A 17,500-nucleotide genomic window follows, 5' to 3' on the forward strand; every position below is an offset into this window, starting at 1 on the left:
GAGTCAATGAGTGATAGTCGTAGGTGAATGTTTCATTCTTTTCTTGGTGTTGGCTACTCTTCCTGGCTTTGCTCTGTTTCAGACATTGCTTTCACACAAGTACGGCTACCGCTCGTTCCCGACAGTAATGGAAACGTCAGAGTTCGAGAAAATATTGACTGCAGTTTCATTTGAAGAAGTGAAGCAGCTTCTTACAAAGTAATTGTTGTTATTGTTGCTGTCGCTGGTTGTTGTTGTTGTTGCTGCTGCTGATGATGATGATGTTTTTTGTTGTTGTTGCTGCTGTTGTTGTTGTTGTTGTTGTTGTCTTTGTTGTCGTTGTTCCTTTCGGTGGTGTTGCTATTGTTGTTACTATTGTTGTTAATGTTGCTGTTGCTCTCGCTGTCGTTGTTGATGTTGTATTCTTCTTCTCTTATAATTCGCTCGTTGTTTATTCCGTTCTGTATTTTTCTTTCTTTCTTGCCTTTCTTTCCTTTCATTATTAATCAAAAAAAGTGTTGTCTATTATCAATAACATTCATACTCCACGAACACGAATGCCCACACACAAGGTCATTACAAAACAGTTAACAAAATGAAAGGTGTCAACAGCGTGACACTCTATATCAAATGTAACAGGGACATTTTATTTATTCATTTATTTATTTATTTAGTCATTCGGCTAATTAGCTAGTTGTTTATTCATTTATTCATTTAATTATTTAGCTATTTGTTTGTTCATTTATTCATTTATATAGTTTGTTAGTTACCTGTTCATTATTTATTTATTTATTCTATACTCATTTATTTGTGATGATAATGATGATGTGGGTTTTTATAGAGCGCCTATCCTCGGTCACAGACCAAGCTCTAAGCGCTTTACACACACGGGGTCATTTGCACAACAGGTAGAGCCGACTGACGGCTGCCATTTGGCGATCATCATTCGTTTCCTGTGTCATTCAGTCATTTATTCATTTACTTACTTCTCTGAAGGTGGTTCAAAAAGGACGACAACGCGGTCCCACCCACATACGTCCTTCAGCCAATCAGCTCTCACCTGCCAGACTTTTTGTCCAATGAGAAATCGCTTCGCTCCGAGGCGGCCAACCAATGGTGGGAGGAGAGTGCAGCTATGCAGACTGCCATTGGTCAGGCAGCATTCACGTGTCTGGGGAAAGAGCGCGCGCATACCATGATGCAATCCGGTGAGTCAGTAATGAAGATGATGATGATGATGATTACTACTGCTACTGCAATTACTACTATTACTGGTGATGATGATGATGATGATGACAGAATAATACATATATATGATTATATATTATATATGAATATGTACATATGTATATATATATATATATATATATATATATATATATATATATATATATATATATATATATATGTGTGTGTGTGTGTGTGTGTGTGTGTGTGTGTGTGTGTGTGTTTGTGTGTGTGTGTGTGTGTGCATCTATATATTTCGTAGCCAAGTAAACGTATCGGGGAGACAATTTTAACATTTTAGAATGCACTAGAATCATCTATTTTTCACTGTGTCTTCCAAATGGACTGTTGCAGTGACGGAGGCAGAGATAAGAGAAGGGATGCTGGCCAACTCGGCACTGCTGCAGCGAAGTCTCTGGTTCTACCGCCACATCGAAGACATCGACACCATAGAAACCAGCAGGCTCAGCAGCAGATTCAAAGGTGGTTAATTTTCTTTTGAACATTAATTTTGTTTAACTCATTGACCGCTCAAACATGGAGAAATAAGATCATTAGGGGCCGTATTCAAGACAAACTTCGTTTTGCCTTAAGACAAGTTATCTTTGACATGGTAGGGACCCGCGAGTAGAGTTTACCTTGAAGGTTAAGTTAACTTCGTATTCAAGACACACGCGTTGTACTTAAGCAACTAACCCATCGTTCAATAATTAAAGAGTCCTGGTGATTCCCTTCTGCACATGCTCTTCTACTTCTTACCGCACTACAGATCGGAGCATTGTCGAGAAAGTTAGCAAAACACGGGCTGTACGCAAAGCACGCCTGTTTTCCCTTAAAGCCTGAACCGGACTATAAATGGCGGGCGATTTGAATCAAGCCAGTTTCTCACCAGAGTCTGACACTGTGACGTCGGTGAAGGTTTATTCAAAATAAAAGCCTAATAAAGCTACGGTTTGGCTTTCATTTATGGCAGAGAGCGATATTTGCCTAGCAGCTTCCAATCTAGACCTGAATTGACTTTGGAAAGTACAAAATGTGTCAGCTACACGTAATACAAAATTTGAATGCAGAGAAAAGGGGCGCAACCGAAACCTTGCTCTCGGGAGTTAAGACTTTAACAAAAACAGCGCTGCATAAGGATCCGCCATATTTACCTCTGTTTCGTGGGCAGCCACCCTTGGCAGGTAGCAAGGGCAAGTTTGCCTTGGGGTTTGGAGAACCCGCGGGTAGACTCGAGCGTCCCTGAATACCGGATACTACTTACCCTCGGGCAGTTTGCCTTGCCTCAGGTAGATTTGCCCCGCAGGTACGCATTTACCAGCAGGCAGGCGCGATGTTTACTTGAATACGGCCCCAGGATGGCACCAGTCTCGTCTGCGATTCTTGCTTTATGTAAACCTGCAATGCTTCAAGTGTTTTCTCCGGACAAAGGTAGTGTGATCGGTAAGGGGAAGAAGTCCGAATAAAACGAACTGATGAAGGAGCTTGTCTGCAGCATAAGCAGCAACACCAGTGTGTGTGTGTGTGTGTGTGTGTGTGTGTGTGTGTGTGTGTGTGTGGATTTACCCAGGTTTTTTTAAGCGCCCAGAGCCCTATTTAGAGAATAGGGGCTATTCAAATTCACAATAGTAGCAGCAGCAGCAGCAGCAGACGTTTCAGTAGTTGTAGTAGTAGCAGTAGTAGTAGTAGTAGTAGTAGTAAAAGTAGTAGGAGTAGTGGTACTAGTAGTAGGCTATCATCTCCCTTTGTCTTCTCCTCATTCTTCTTCTTCTTCGTCGTCGTCGTCGTCATCGTCGTTGTCGTCTTCTTCCTCTTCTTTCTGTTCTTCTTTTCCCTCCAATTATCATTATTATTATTATTATTATTATTATTATTATTATTATCATCGTCATCATCATCATCATCATCACCGAACACAATGCAATGCTTTCACTGTCCTAGACAGACGGAACGTGATTGTGCAGGAGTAATAGTCGTTGTACTAGTACAAGTAGTAGGCTATGATGTTTCTTCTTCTTCTTCTTCTTCTTCTTCTTCTTCTTCTTCTTCTTCTTCTAAAACAAGTATCATCTAGTGTATTCCAATTGTCACAGATCAAACGCTTTCTTGATAATCATTCTAGACGTGTGTTTTACTTTGCCTGTATCCAGTCTCGTCTCAGCTATTGCTCGATTATTTGGAGTAAATGTCCTCCTTCTACATTAAAACCACTTTGCTCTTTACAAAAACGTCCAATTAAGATGATTAGCCATGTAAATACCACAGGCGGATCTGTGCACAACATGTACAAAAAACTTCAAATATTACCTGTTCATCTACTTATTAGATATAACACATTCATTCTTATGCATAAGATTGTTCATAACGCATGCCCATAATATTTAAAATCATTGTTTTGTTTCTAGTTCCAACGTAAATCAGACAGAGCTATTGTCCCAAAGCCTAAAATTTATTTATTTAAGATGAGTCTCATTTAATGAAAGGATAGAATGGAACATGCTTCCAAAGACATGTCGTCAAATTCCAGCCATATATCTCTGTAAAACATAAAAATATTTCTATTCGATACTTTTGTTAAACCTATTCGCGGTCTTTTGCAAATGCTTGCTTGTACTCAGTCCACTAGCTGCCATGCCATGATGAATGAAAAATTGAATGTATGTGCGATCGTGCTAGCAAATGAACAGTAAGTGCGTGTGTGTGTTTGTGCGTGTTTGAGTGTGTGGGCGTGAATGTGTACGTATGTCTTTGCTTGTTTTATAATGTGTGTGTGTGTGTGTGTGTGTGTGTGTGTGTGTGTGTGTGTGTGTGTGTGTGTGTGTGTGTGTAAGTACGTACGTACGTACATGATAATGTACCAATTGTTCTTTTCATCGCTTTGTTACTTTTAATAGACTATTCCAGTTACTATTCTTATTCGTCGTTCTTATTATCTTATTCTGTTTCATTTTATTTCTTTATTTCTATGTTTTGTGTCGTCCTTTATTTTTATGTTTTGTGTCGTTAAATGGGCAGAATTGTAAAAAGCCCTTTACTGCGCCTAATTCGTTACCCATTAAAGATTCAGTCAATCTTCTTTCTTTCTTTCTTTCTTCTTATCATTATCATCATCATCATCATCATCATCATCATCATCATCATTAATATTATTATTATTATCATATTATTATTATTATCATTATCATCGTCATTATCATCATCATAATCATCATCATTATTATTATCATCATCATCATTATCATCATTATTATTATCATCATCATTATTGTCATCATTATCATCATCGTTATTATTACCATTATTATCATTATTATTATATCAGCATCATTATTATCATCATCATCATTATTATCGTCATCATCATTATCGTCATCATTATTATTATTGTCATCATCATCGTCATTATTATCATCATCATCACCATCATCATTATTGAGAAACCCTTGACTGCCAGGAGAAGAAAAAAAAACAAACCAGTAGGAAGCAGTATGTTCCAAGCCATAATTCCGTGTTCAGAACAATCAGCTAAAAAAAAAAAAAAAAAGTGAGAAAATAGTACTGGAGACAGACAACCCTAGATCAATCTCGTAAATTTTCAGCCTTCCCACAGTGATCATTTCCCTTCATTTGATCACGTAAATCAGCGATGGTCGCTATGGACGTAAGTACTACGTGCACGGGCAGTCAAGGGGGGTGATTTTAAAACACGGTGCACTGTTTTTGCCTTGTCCCCTCGCAGACGGCAGAGGGGATGCGGCCATGCAGGAAGAGTCCAGGTGCCTGCTGGAGAAGCTGAAGACGGAGCTCACCTCCCTCCTGCCCCCACACCTCCTGCACCGCTACGCCGTCCGCTGGGATGCCGACACAGGTATGGAGCTTGGTGCTGGGTTGGGTTGGGTTGGGGTGGGTTGGGGTGTGATCGGTGGGGTTGGGTTAGGTTAGGATGAGGTGGGTTGTATTGTATTGTGTTGTGTTGTGTTGTCTTGTATTGTATTCTGTGTGCTGTATTGTATTGTGTTGTATTGTATTGTGTTGTGTTGTGTTGCAATGTATTGTATTGCATTACATTGCATTGCACTGTATTGCGTTGCTTTGCGCTGCGTTGCGTTGACTTGCGTTGCATTGCATTGCATTGCATCGTATTGTATCGTATTCCATTGCATTGTGTTGTATCGTATTATATTGTATTGTATTGTGTTGCGTGCTTTGCGTTGAGTTGCATTGCGTTGGGTTGGGTTGTATTGTATTGCATTGTACTGTATTGCACTGTAGGGTATCGTATCGTATTGCACTGTATTGCGTTGTATTGTATTGTATCGTATCGTATCGTATCGTATTGCATTGTATTGTATTGTATCGTATCGTATCGTATTGTATTTACTGCATTGTATTGTATTGTATGGTATTGCATTGTATTGTATTGTGTTGTGTTGTATGGCATTGCATTGCATTGTATTGTATTGTATTGTGTTGCGTTGCTTTGCGCTGCGTTGCGTTGCGTTGCGTTGCGTTGCGTTGCGTTGGGTTGGATTGTATTGCATTGTATTGCACTGTATCGTATCGTATTGTATTGTATTGTGAACAGCGAAAGGCTGTGACAAAGTCTGAAGAACGGATATGATGTCGGTTTGTATTGTATTGTATTGTATTTCTCTTTTTATGACAACAGATTTCTCTGTGTGAAATTAGGGCTGTTCTCCCCCAGGGAGAGCGCGTTGCTACACTACAGTGCCACCCCCTTTTTTTTCTCTCTCATTATTATTTTTTCCTGCATACAGTTTTGTTTTTTGTTTGTTTGTTTTTTTCCTATCGAAGTGGATTTTTCTACAGAATTTTGCCAGGAACAACTTTTTTGTTGCCTTGGGTTCTTTTACGTGCGCTAAGTGCATGCTGCACACGGGACCTCGGTTTATCGTCTCATCCGAATGACTAGCGTCAAGACCACTACTCAAGGTCTAGTGGAGGGGGAGAAAATATCGGCGGCTGAGCCGTGATTCGAACCAGCGCGCTCAGATTCTCTCACTTCCTAAGCGGACGCGTTACCTCTAGGCCACCACTCCACATTGGGTTTAAGTTTGGTACTAATAGTTGCTTGACAAGGCTGTGCTCTCTGAAAGAGCTGTGTTTGGTTCAGTCTCTTCTCTCAAGGTCTGTGCAGCGTGTTGGATTTATGCGAAGGTCAAATACCTGCTCAGTTTTTTTTGTGTTTTTTTTTGTTTGTTTGTTTGTTGTTGTTTTTTGTGTGTGTTTTTTTAACGGATGTGGTATTACGTATATGGAGCAGACCGCATGCTCAGACGTCACCTTGAAACTGAAACTCCCACCACCCCACCCCACCCCCACACCACACCCCTTCCCAAAAAAGGTAGATGAATAAAGATCTATGAACAAATGAATGAAATAATAAAATAGCGGGGAGAAAAAAAAAACACATTGTAATGATAAAGGCCCGCACTTTCGAGCATTTAGTAATCCGACAAATTACTATAAACAAGGTATGTATATATATATATATATATATATATATATATATATATATATATATATATATATATATATATATATATATATATATATATATGTATATATATATATATATATATATATATATATATATATATATATATATATATATATATATACATATATATACATATATAGAATAGAGAGAGAGAGTATATATATATAGACTGAAAGATGGATAGATGTGTGTGTGTATGTTATTTTGTTGTTGTTTTTTGTTTTGTATTTTGTTGTTGTTGTTGTTGTTGTCGTTTTTCTGTGTGTGTGTGTGTGTGTGTGTGTGTGTGTGTGTGTGTGTGTGTGTGTGTTCTTCACATTAAAGTCTTTTCGCAAACAGGTCGTTCACCTCACCTCAACTCTACCTTTATAATCAAGGTAATTTCGTTGAAACCCTTGGATATCCTCCAGGAATCAACCCGGGAAAGGACGCCAAGCACAAGCAGTACATTGACAAGTTCTGCCAGGATTTCGAGCAGCATTTGAAAGAGATGGCGCAGGCGGCCATCACGGCCCGAGAACAACAGCACCACAGAGTGAACGCCCTTGTGGAGGAAGTGACGCAACATACGCGTTTCTGTCAGGAGAAATGTGCCAACTTCTTTGGACGTCAGGACGCTTTGGAGGTAAAGTAAGGGGAGAGAAATGAGAATAGTGAAAAGTGTGGGGTTGGGAGGGCGGGGGGGGGGGGGGGGGGGGGGGGGGGGGGGGCAGGGGTGTGTGTGCGGGGGGAGGGCTGAGGGAGGGATGATGGAGGGAGAGGGGTTGAGAGGAGGGAGGGTGTGGAGGTCTGTCAAAATTATAATTTATATTTTTCAGTCCTCACCAGGAAGAAAGCAAAAACGAAACTAAAGATACAAATCCCATTAATTTTTGGATATTGTACGTGTAAGACACACACACACACACACACACACACACACACACACACACACACACACACACACACACACACACACACACACACACACACATATATATATATATATATAGACAGTGAGAGAGAGAGAGAGTATTCTGGTTGCAAGTCATCTGAAAAGGGATCATTTGAAATACAAATACATTTGTAAGTTCAAATATTTTATCATTTGAAATACAAATACATTTGTAAGTTCAAATATTTTATTGCACTATTCTTGTGTGTATTTTGTATTTCTTTTTTTATCACAACAGATTTCTCTGTGTGAAATTCGTACTGCTCGCCCCATGGAGAGCGCGTCGCTACACTACAGCGCCACCCATTATTTTCCTGCGTGCAGTTTTATTAATTCCTATCGAAGTGGATTTTTCTACAGAATTTTGCCAGGAACAACCATTTTGTTGCCGTGGGTTCCTTTACGTGCGCTAAGTGCATGCTGCACACGGGACCTTGGTTTATCGTTTCATCCGAATGACTAGCGTCCGGACCACCACTCAAGGTCTAGTGGAGGTGGAGAAAATATTGGCGGCAGAGCTGTGATTCGAACCAGCGCGCTCAGATTTTCTCGCTTCCTAGGCGGACGCGTTACCTCCAGGCCATCACTCCACTATCACCTTAGAGGGATGACTACAGATGCAAATACGTTTTATAAGTTCACAACCTCGCATATAATAATTCAGTTAAACAGGCGAAATTGCAAAGAACCTCTGACTGTAACGGAAATGGTTCACCTTGCCTTTAAGTTGTTTGAATCAAGTGGTCAGCTTGCCATTCGCGAACTAATACTGCTCTGCCTGATCCTCCATGGTGGATACAAAAATAATTATAGTTAAACTAACTATTTTAGCTTCTTCTTCTTCTTCGTACATCAGCATCATATATACAGCTTTTGAAATAACTCCACTCTTCCATGGCAAGAGCCCAGCGTGAGAGTGCCGGAAATTGGTGGTGGTTGTGTTTTTCAGGGAGGGGGTTGGAGGGGGGTGGCTGCGGGAAGGTGGTGGGGGTGGGGGGTGGGGGGGGTAGAACAGTACCCGTCAAGGTGGATGACGTGCAGTGAACCACGCAAGAAGTACCCTCCACAACGATGGTGGATTTTGGTGAATTTGCTCAAGTGTGTTACCTGTTTCGTTACTTTAGCTGCAGGTAATATGCCCAAATAGTCCACATTGGGCATTCGAAGAGAGAGAGAGAGAGAAGGAAGGAAGGAAGGAAGGAAGGAATTTTGTTTAATGTCCCGTCACACATATCGGTGATTGAAGACATTTTGTAAAAGTATTTATGAATACATCTGAGTATTATCGGTTAGAAGGGGTGGGAGATGTGGATGAATGGAGGGTTGGGGGAAACTGGGCAAATGAGGGTAAAAATATGGGTGAAATTTGAAAGAAAAACAAAACAAACAAACAAACACAAAAAAAACCCTCTGAATACAGTTACAGGAAATTACTTAAAGGACTTCGTAAAAGAGAAGTCGTTAAAATGACAAGCGAAACAACTGATAATGAATGCAAAAAGTCAAAAACATCAACGTTCTCAGTCACTTGTGAAGACACACTTTCGTGTACAAAAGGCTTCATCAAGCTACAGTGAAAAATTATATGCTCAATTGTCAGGTTATTAAAGCATATACACTTGACATTAGAACAATACTTGGTCCGTAATGAATTTGATAATAGTCTGAGAGCTAAGCTCAGAATTGGTCTGCGAATCGGACCAAAGTCTGAGAGAGTCAAATGACGAGGTTTTAGACTTGAATTCAAGCACCTATAAAAGTCTCTTTCTAGTATATTGCTTATTTCCTTGTATGACAATGGGCAATATACTTTTATACTATCTATATGATTTTTTGCTCCCCTTTTTGCTGCCCTATCTGCTTCGTCGTTATAACGGAATCCAGTGTGGGCTGGTATCCAACAAAAGAGAGAGAGAAGTGTTTGTGTGTATGTGTGTATGTGTATTTGTGTGTATGTGTATGTAAGTGCACACACACACACACACACACACACACACACACACACACACACACACACACACACACACACACACACACACACACACACACACACACACACTACACACACTACACACACACGTTGTACACGTTGTTGTTCAGCGGACGCAAGCCTACCTGAAGGACAGGAACCCTGGCCGCGTGCTGGTGATTCACGGCAAGTCAGGGTCGGGAAAGACTTCCATCATGGCCATGGCTGCGCGCCAAGCCTGCAAGCAGCACAAGGGCAAAGGGATTGTCGTCTTAAGGTTCGTGTTAAGATAAGACCGAATAAAGTACAAGATCAGCACTCTATGCTACAAATGTATTCACAAATCAGCCCCTTCCTATCTCTGTGGCTGCCTTCACCTCTACACTCCATCTCGCTCACTACGATCAGCTTCGGATCCACTCCACTTACGCATACCCAGATTCAAACTCTTGACTGTTGGCCGCCGTTCTTTCTCTGTCTCTGGACCTTGCAATTGGAATGAACTTCCTCTTTCGCTTCGTCAAGTCTCCACTCTCAGCTCTTTCAAGTCTGGCCTTAAAACCCACCTCTTCCCAAAATAGCCTCCCTTCCCTGCCTCTTCCTTGTCTTTAGTTTCTCCAGTTTTAGAGTTATGCGTGCGTGAGAATGACTGGTGCGAAAGCGCTTAGATTTGTCTGCACAAGATTCAGCGCTATATAAGTACCATTATTTATTTATTTATTTATTTATTTAAGATAAGATAGAATAAGAATAACTTTGTTATCTCCAACTAGAGAACTTTGGTCAGGTGCATTATCACAACGATAATGGAGTCTACCGTTGGACCGACGGATGAGTAGGCAGGATGGTTTATCTGTCGGTGTGTGGTTGAAGGGCTAGCTCGTCGTTCCGACATTTGCCTGGTTGCCTAACCAGCACAGGTGACTTTCTTTTTTTTTTCTTTTTTTTTAGTGAGGAGGAGTTGTGCAGTCCCTTCCCCACTCCCCCGCGTCATAAAATATATCAACGTCTAAATCCTCAATTTTATCGAAGTTTTGGCTTGAAAGAAAGGATTGATATTTTCCCCAATCAGCCTGGTGGGTAAAGGGTGGAGATTTGTCCGATCTCCTAAGTCAATATATGTGTGGACCTGCTTAGTGCCTGAACCCCCTTCGTGTGTATACGGCAAGAAATTCAACTACGGCACATTGAAGATCTTGTAATCCATGTCAGCGTTCGGTGGGTTATGGAAACAAGAACATACCCAGCATGCACACCCCCGAAATGTTTGGCTGCCTACATGGCCGGGTAAAAACGGTCACACACGTAAAAGCCCACTCGTGTACAAACGAGTGAACGTAGGAGTTGCAGCCCACGAATGAAGGAGAAGGAGAAGAAGAAGAAAGAGAAGAAGAAGAAGAAGAAGAAGAAGAAGAAGAAGAAGGAGGAGGAGGAGGAGGAGGAGAAACAAAGAAAGCAGGAAAATAGCAAACCAACCGTGAAAACGAAACACAGTGGACAAAAATCTAACTCATCCCATTCGGTCGAATGCTGCCTACCTTCCAGATTCCTGGGGACATCACCAGACAGCACCTCAGTGGTCAGTCTTCTGCGAAGCATTCTGCACCAGCTGACCGCTGCCAAGTCACGCTCCATTGACCAGGAAGACCTGCCGACGGTGAGGGTCAAGGAAGGGGAAGAGGCTGGCGGGAGGGGGAGGGAGAAGGGGGGAGGGCAAGGAAGTGGATGCAGGGGGGTGGGGATGGGTTGGTTGAGGGAGGGCTGGGGTGAGGGTGGGGAGGTGGAAGGTGGGGGGCGGGGGGGGGAGGGAGTGGGCAGTTTGCATGATGTATTCGATGAAAGTTTGTTTTGTTTTTTCTTTTTGTACAGTGCTCATTATTTACGTCCTCTCGTTATCATCATTATCACCTTGATATCGATAATAATAATGATATATAGTAATAATGATGCTAATGATGACGATGATGATGATTAGTAGTATAACCTAGTAGTGGTAGTAGTAGTAGTAGTAGTAGTAGTAGTAACAGACGACTCCAACCATTGTTCTCTCTGCATTTTTTTTAATTATTTTTTTTTATGTACGCTTATAGTTGACTTCATCAAGTTTTTGCGCCTTATACATGTTATTATTAGTAGTAGTAGTTCTTTTTTTCTCAAAGCCTGACTAAGCGTGTTGGGTTACACTGCTGGTCAGGCATCGGCTTGGCAGATGTGGTGTAGCGTATATGGATTTGTCCGAACGCAGTGACGCCTCCTTGAGCTACTGATACTGATACTGATTCTGTGAAAAATGAACCTTACACCACCACCATCAACAACAACATCCTGGCACCCTATCATCACCATCACCACCAGCACCACCACCACCACCACCATCACCGCCACTATCACCAACACCACCACCATCAACACCACCACCACCACTATCACCACCACCACCACCATCACCACCACCACCACTATCACCAACACCACCACCATCACCACCACCACCACCATCACCGCCACTATCACCAACACTACCACCATCAACACCCACCACCACCACCATCACCACCACCATCACCATCACCACCATCACCATCACCACCACCATCAACACCCACCACCACCATCACCACCACCACTATCACCAACGCCACCACCATCACCACCCATCCACCACCATCATCACCACCACCATCCCCACCATCCCCACCATCCCCACCACCACCACCATCCCCACCATCCCCACCATCCCCACCACCATCATCATCCCCACCATCCCCACCATCACCACCCACCACCACCACCATCATCATCACCATCACCACCACCACCACCACCATCATCACCATCACCACTACCACCTTCACCACCACCACCGCCACCACCACCACCATCACCACCCACCACCACCACCATCACCACCACCATCACCACCCATCACCACCATCACAACCCACCATCACCACCACCACCGCGACCACCACCACCATCACCACCACCACCATCACTACAATCACCATCACCACCCACCATCACCACCCACCATCACAACCATCACACCCACCACCACCACCATCACCAATACCACCACCATCACCACCATCACCACCACCACCGCCACCACCACCATCACCATCACCACCCACCATTACCACCACCACCGCGACCACCACCACCATCACCACCACCACCATCACCAACGCCATCACCACCCCCACCACCACCATCACCACTACCACCATCACCACCACCTCCTCCACAGAACGTGAAAGATCTGTCCGAGAGGCTAAAGGAAACCCTGGGTGAGGTGGCCGGCCGGACCTTCCCTGTGACGCTGCTGCTGGATTCTCTGGACCAGCTGGACCCGGGACACTCTTCCCGCCAGCTGGCCTGGCTCCCAACACTCCTGCCCCGCCACGTCCGTGTTCTGGTGTCCACGCTGCCCGAGGCACACTACCAGGTCTTCCCCACACTGCAGGTGAAGAATTGGGAGGGTGGATGGGTGGGTGGATGGGTTGGATAGACAGGTGAGTGGATGGGTTGGATAGACAGGTGGGTGGGTGGTAGGATTGGATGGGTGGCTGGATAAATGAGTGAGCGAATGTATTGCTGGGTGGGTGGATGGATGGCTGGGTGAGTGGGTGGATGAGTGGATAGATTGATGGCTGGGTGGGTGGGTGGATTAATGGATGGATTAACGAAGGAATGGATATAATCTTTACATGAATGAACTCGCAACTAAATAATGACAAACCGGCACAGGAAGAAAGAAATTATATGCAGTTATGTATATAGATTGATAGATAGATAGATGGACAGAAATGAATGAACGAACATGCAATGGAATTAAATGATAGACTGATGGACAGTCTGAAGGGGAAGGAGATAGGTTGAGAGAGAAAGTCGGACAGACAAACTGAGATGTAAAGACAGACAGACAGAGAGAACTCAAAACGTTTTTATTCAAGGACTGACATTTTAAGTATGGACATTTTTTCCCCACTCTATCCCTGCTAAACTATACCCGCGCGCACACACACACACACACACACACACACACACACACACACACACACACACACAGAGAGAGAGAGAGAGAGAGAGAGAGAGAGAGAGAGAGACTCTTGCTCAACAACATTTCACATTAATTGAAGTAAAATCTCGCTCTTTTTTTCGGTCTTTCTTTCTTTCTTTCTTTCTCAACAAATAACAAACACCAACATTCCTATCCATCACCGGTCATGGAAAAAGAAAGTGTGCACTACACAATACTGTGGTCACAGATTTCACGGGTACTTTGTGAAACAGTTTATGCTGTGTCATGTGTGTTGATATCCATTTTACGCGAATGTGTAGCGTCTTCTCTTTTATACAGCGATTTCATTGGGGGAGGAGGGGGGTGTTTTGTTTTGGTTTTTCTTTTTTCTTTACTCCATTGTTTACCAACAAATCAATACTTTTTTTTTTGGTTGGAAATATGCAAAAATCATAAATGGACAACCTCGCAAGATTTCAGTTGAAGAGTTGCAAGACTGACTGAGTTATGAAGGTTCAAATGAAAGTGTGGGTGATTTTTTTAACCCACGAGGTACAGGTGAAGGTCAATTATAAAAAATAAAAATAAATAAAATAAAAAAATTAAGTGACCTCGGTTGCTCATCTCAGGCTATGTACGAAGGGGACACCTCCAACTTCTACGAAATCCCAACTCTGGACGACAATGACGTCAGCGGCATTCTGGACCAATGGCTGGCCGCGGCACAGCGTGGGCTGTCAGCCAATCAGCGAGAGCTTGTCTTGAAGGCGTTCAAAGCCTGCCCCTTGCCTCTCTTTCTCAAGCTCTCCTTCGACGCCGCGGTAAAATGGAGCTCTTACTCACTGCCAGAGAGAACCGTACTGCAGGTAGAGTGTCATCAGTGAGAAGAGTTATGCAATACAGGCGAAGTTAAGAACTCACACGCACGCACGCACGCACGCACGCACGCACACACACACACACACACACACACACACACACACACACATATACACACACAAGCATGCACGCACGCATTGACATACGCACGCGCACACACGACACACACAAGCACGCACACACACACATATATACACACTCACAAGCATGTACACACACATGGACGCACGCACGCACGCACACACACACACACACACATACACACCCACACACACACACACACACACACACACACACACACACACACACACACACACACACACACACACACACACACACACACACACACACACACACACACACACACACATCTTCTCTCCTCCACGTGTGAAAATGCGACTCCTGACTTCTGTACACAGACACACACACACACAAGCATGCATGCACGCATGGACGCATGCACGCACGCACACACACACACACACACATCTTCCCTCCTCCTGTATTCTGTCTTTTCTCTTCCTTCCTTTCTTACTTTCTTTCTGTCTGTCTTTGTCTCTCTCGCTGTCCTCGTTTCATGTGTGTTTATACGTGTAGTTTTAATTTTTTTCCACACTCTTTCTTGTCTTTAGGCGTGAGAATAATACGCGCGCGCGCGTTTGTATTTGCATTTGTATTTCTTTTTATCACAAAATATTTCTCTGTGTGAAATTCGGGGCTGCTCTCCCCAGGGAGAACGCTTCGCTACGCTACAGCGACACCTTTTTTTTTTCTTTTTTTTTTTTTTTCCTGCGTGTCGTTTTATTTGGGTTTTTTTTTTTCCTATTGAAGTGGAGTTTTAAACAGAATTTCGCCAGGAACAACCTTTTTTGTTGCCGTGGGTTCTTTTACGTGCGCTAAGTGCATGCTGCACAAAGGACCTCGGTTTATCGTCTCATCCGAATGACTAGCGTCCAGACCACCACTCAAGGTCTAGTGGAGGGGGGGAGAAAATACTGGCGGTGTGATTCGAACCAGTGAGCTCAGATTCTCTCGCTTTCTAGGCGGACGCGTTACCAACACTCCACAAAAGGAGTACTCCTATAGGAGAACTCCTAGCATCCTGACAATTAAATCTTCACTGTTTTCCCCACAGTCCACTGTAAGAGAGAGCATCAACGTGATGTTTGCTGAGCTGGAGAGGGCGCACGGTAAAACCTTGGTCAGCCACGCCTTGGCCTACCTCACACTCAGTGAGTACATATATAATTATAACATGCTGGGGCCCTGTCCGGTTTGACGACTGTGAACGCTTCGTGAAAACCTCAGTATTTGTCGATAGATTGAGTATACTTTCGATGGGGTACTTGTTTAAATTCACATTATGACATATTTCTAGGTCATATTTCGCTCTGATATTTCACTGAACGATAAATAAAGGGTTACAGAATCTCGAAAAACAAAAATCTCAAAATCACCCAGATTGACCCTCACCCTGTTTTCAGCCCTGCCACTCGATTTCGAATGTGCGACTGTGTACCCCGTTGGCGAAGACAGGTCACATATGTATGTATGTTTGCCTGCTTCATCCATTCAGTCCCTTCAGCGCACACAAAACTCTGCTGCCCGACTCGTCCTCAGAAAGAAAAGATCTGAGTACATCACTCCTATTTTGAAACATCTCCATTGGGTCCCTGTCTCACATAGAATAAAGTATAAGATCAGCACTCAATGTTATAAATGTATTCACAAATCTACCCCTTCCTATCTTTATGGCTGCCTTCACCTCTACACTCCATCTCGCTTTCTACGATCGGCTTCGGATCCGCTCTGTTTTCGCATACCCAGATTCAAACACTCCGCTGTTGGCCGCCGTTCTTTTCTGTCTCTGGACCTTGTATTTGGAATGAACTTCCTCTTTCGCTTCTTCAGGTCTCCGCACTCAGCTCATTCAACTCTGGCCTTAAAACCCATCTCTTCACAAGATATCCTCCCTCCCCTACATCTTCCTTGTCTTCAGTTTCTTCAGAGTTATGCATGCGTGTGAATGACTGGTGTGAAAGCACTTTGATTTGTCTCTGCACAAAATTCAGCGCTATATAAATACCATTAGTAGTAGTAGTATGATTAGTAGTAGTAGTATCATTATTATTGATGATGATGATGATAATGATGATGATGGATACTTATATAGCACACACTAAAAAAATAAAACCTACGTCTGATGAGTCTCGATCCCGCTTCCTCCCAATATTATGTCCGCGACTTTAACCACTTCGCCACGATGGTGATGACATTATCATCAGCAGCAGTATCAGTAGCTCAAGGAGGCGTCACTGCGTTCGGTCAAATCCATACACGCTACACCGCATCTGCCAAGCAGATGCCTGACCAGCAGCGTAACCCAACGCGCTTAGTCAGGCCTTGAGAAAAATAAATAAATAAATAAATAAAATGAAAAATAACAAATAATAATAATAATAATAATTATAATAATAATTATAATAATAAATAGATAATAGATAAGCAGCAGGAGCAGTGCAGTACCAAAATAATGGTGATTTCAGGCCGAGGGGGCCTGACGGAAGCGGAACTGGAGGACATCTTGTCCTGTGACGATGACGTGCTGAATGACGTCTACATGTACTGGACGCCACCTGTGCGCCGGTTGCCCCCTTTGCTTCTGGTCCGCATCAAAGCTGACCTGGGGCAGTATCTTGGTGAGGGAGGGCTTTTTTTCTTTTCTTTTTTCTTTTTTTTTTTTCGGCGTCATATTGTTGTTGACTTATTGCCCAGAGGAAACTTATCATCGTCACAGAAGTCTATCGAGAGAAAAATGATGATTATATGGATATGGATACTTAAAATTTATTTAGCACCTATCATCGGTCAGAGGCCAAGCTCTAAGCGTTTTAAAAACATTTTGGTAATTGTTATATATAGATATCTCACTATCTCTGTCTCTCTCTCTAGATAGATAGATAGATA

General features: G+C 43.0%; 1 protein-coding gene across 1 annotated transcript in view; it reads left to right on the forward strand.

Moving 5' to 3' along the window:
• Positions 1-17,500, forward strand: part of LOC143301993 (NACHT domain- and WD repeat-containing protein 1-like) — a 37,041-nt gene that overhangs the window by 1,932 nt on the left and 17,609 nt on the right. Inside the window, exons 2-12 of the mRNA XM_076616477.1 lie at positions 83-198; positions 976-1,187; positions 1,561-1,689; positions 4,946-5,074; positions 7,138-7,352; positions 9,762-9,907; positions 11,176-11,287; positions 12,881-13,096; positions 14,284-14,520; positions 15,669-15,765; positions 17,080-17,232. Coding sequence (XP_076472592.1) covers positions 83-198; positions 976-1,187; positions 1,561-1,689; positions 4,946-5,074; positions 7,138-7,352; positions 9,762-9,907; positions 11,176-11,287; positions 12,881-13,096; positions 14,284-14,520; positions 15,669-15,765; positions 17,080-17,232 — 1,762 coding nt within the window. The remainder of the gene's footprint in view (positions 1-82; positions 199-975; positions 1,188-1,560; positions 1,690-4,945; positions 5,075-7,137; positions 7,353-9,761; positions 9,908-11,175; positions 11,288-12,880; positions 13,097-14,283; positions 14,521-15,668; positions 15,766-17,079; positions 17,233-17,500) is intronic.

The sequence above is a fragment of the Babylonia areolata genome, chromosome 28 (assembly GCF_041734735.1).
Source record: "Babylonia areolata isolate BAREFJ2019XMU chromosome 28, ASM4173473v1, whole genome shotgun sequence".
Taxonomy (NCBI): Eukaryota; Metazoa; Mollusca; class Gastropoda; order Neogastropoda; family Buccinidae; genus Babylonia; species Babylonia areolata.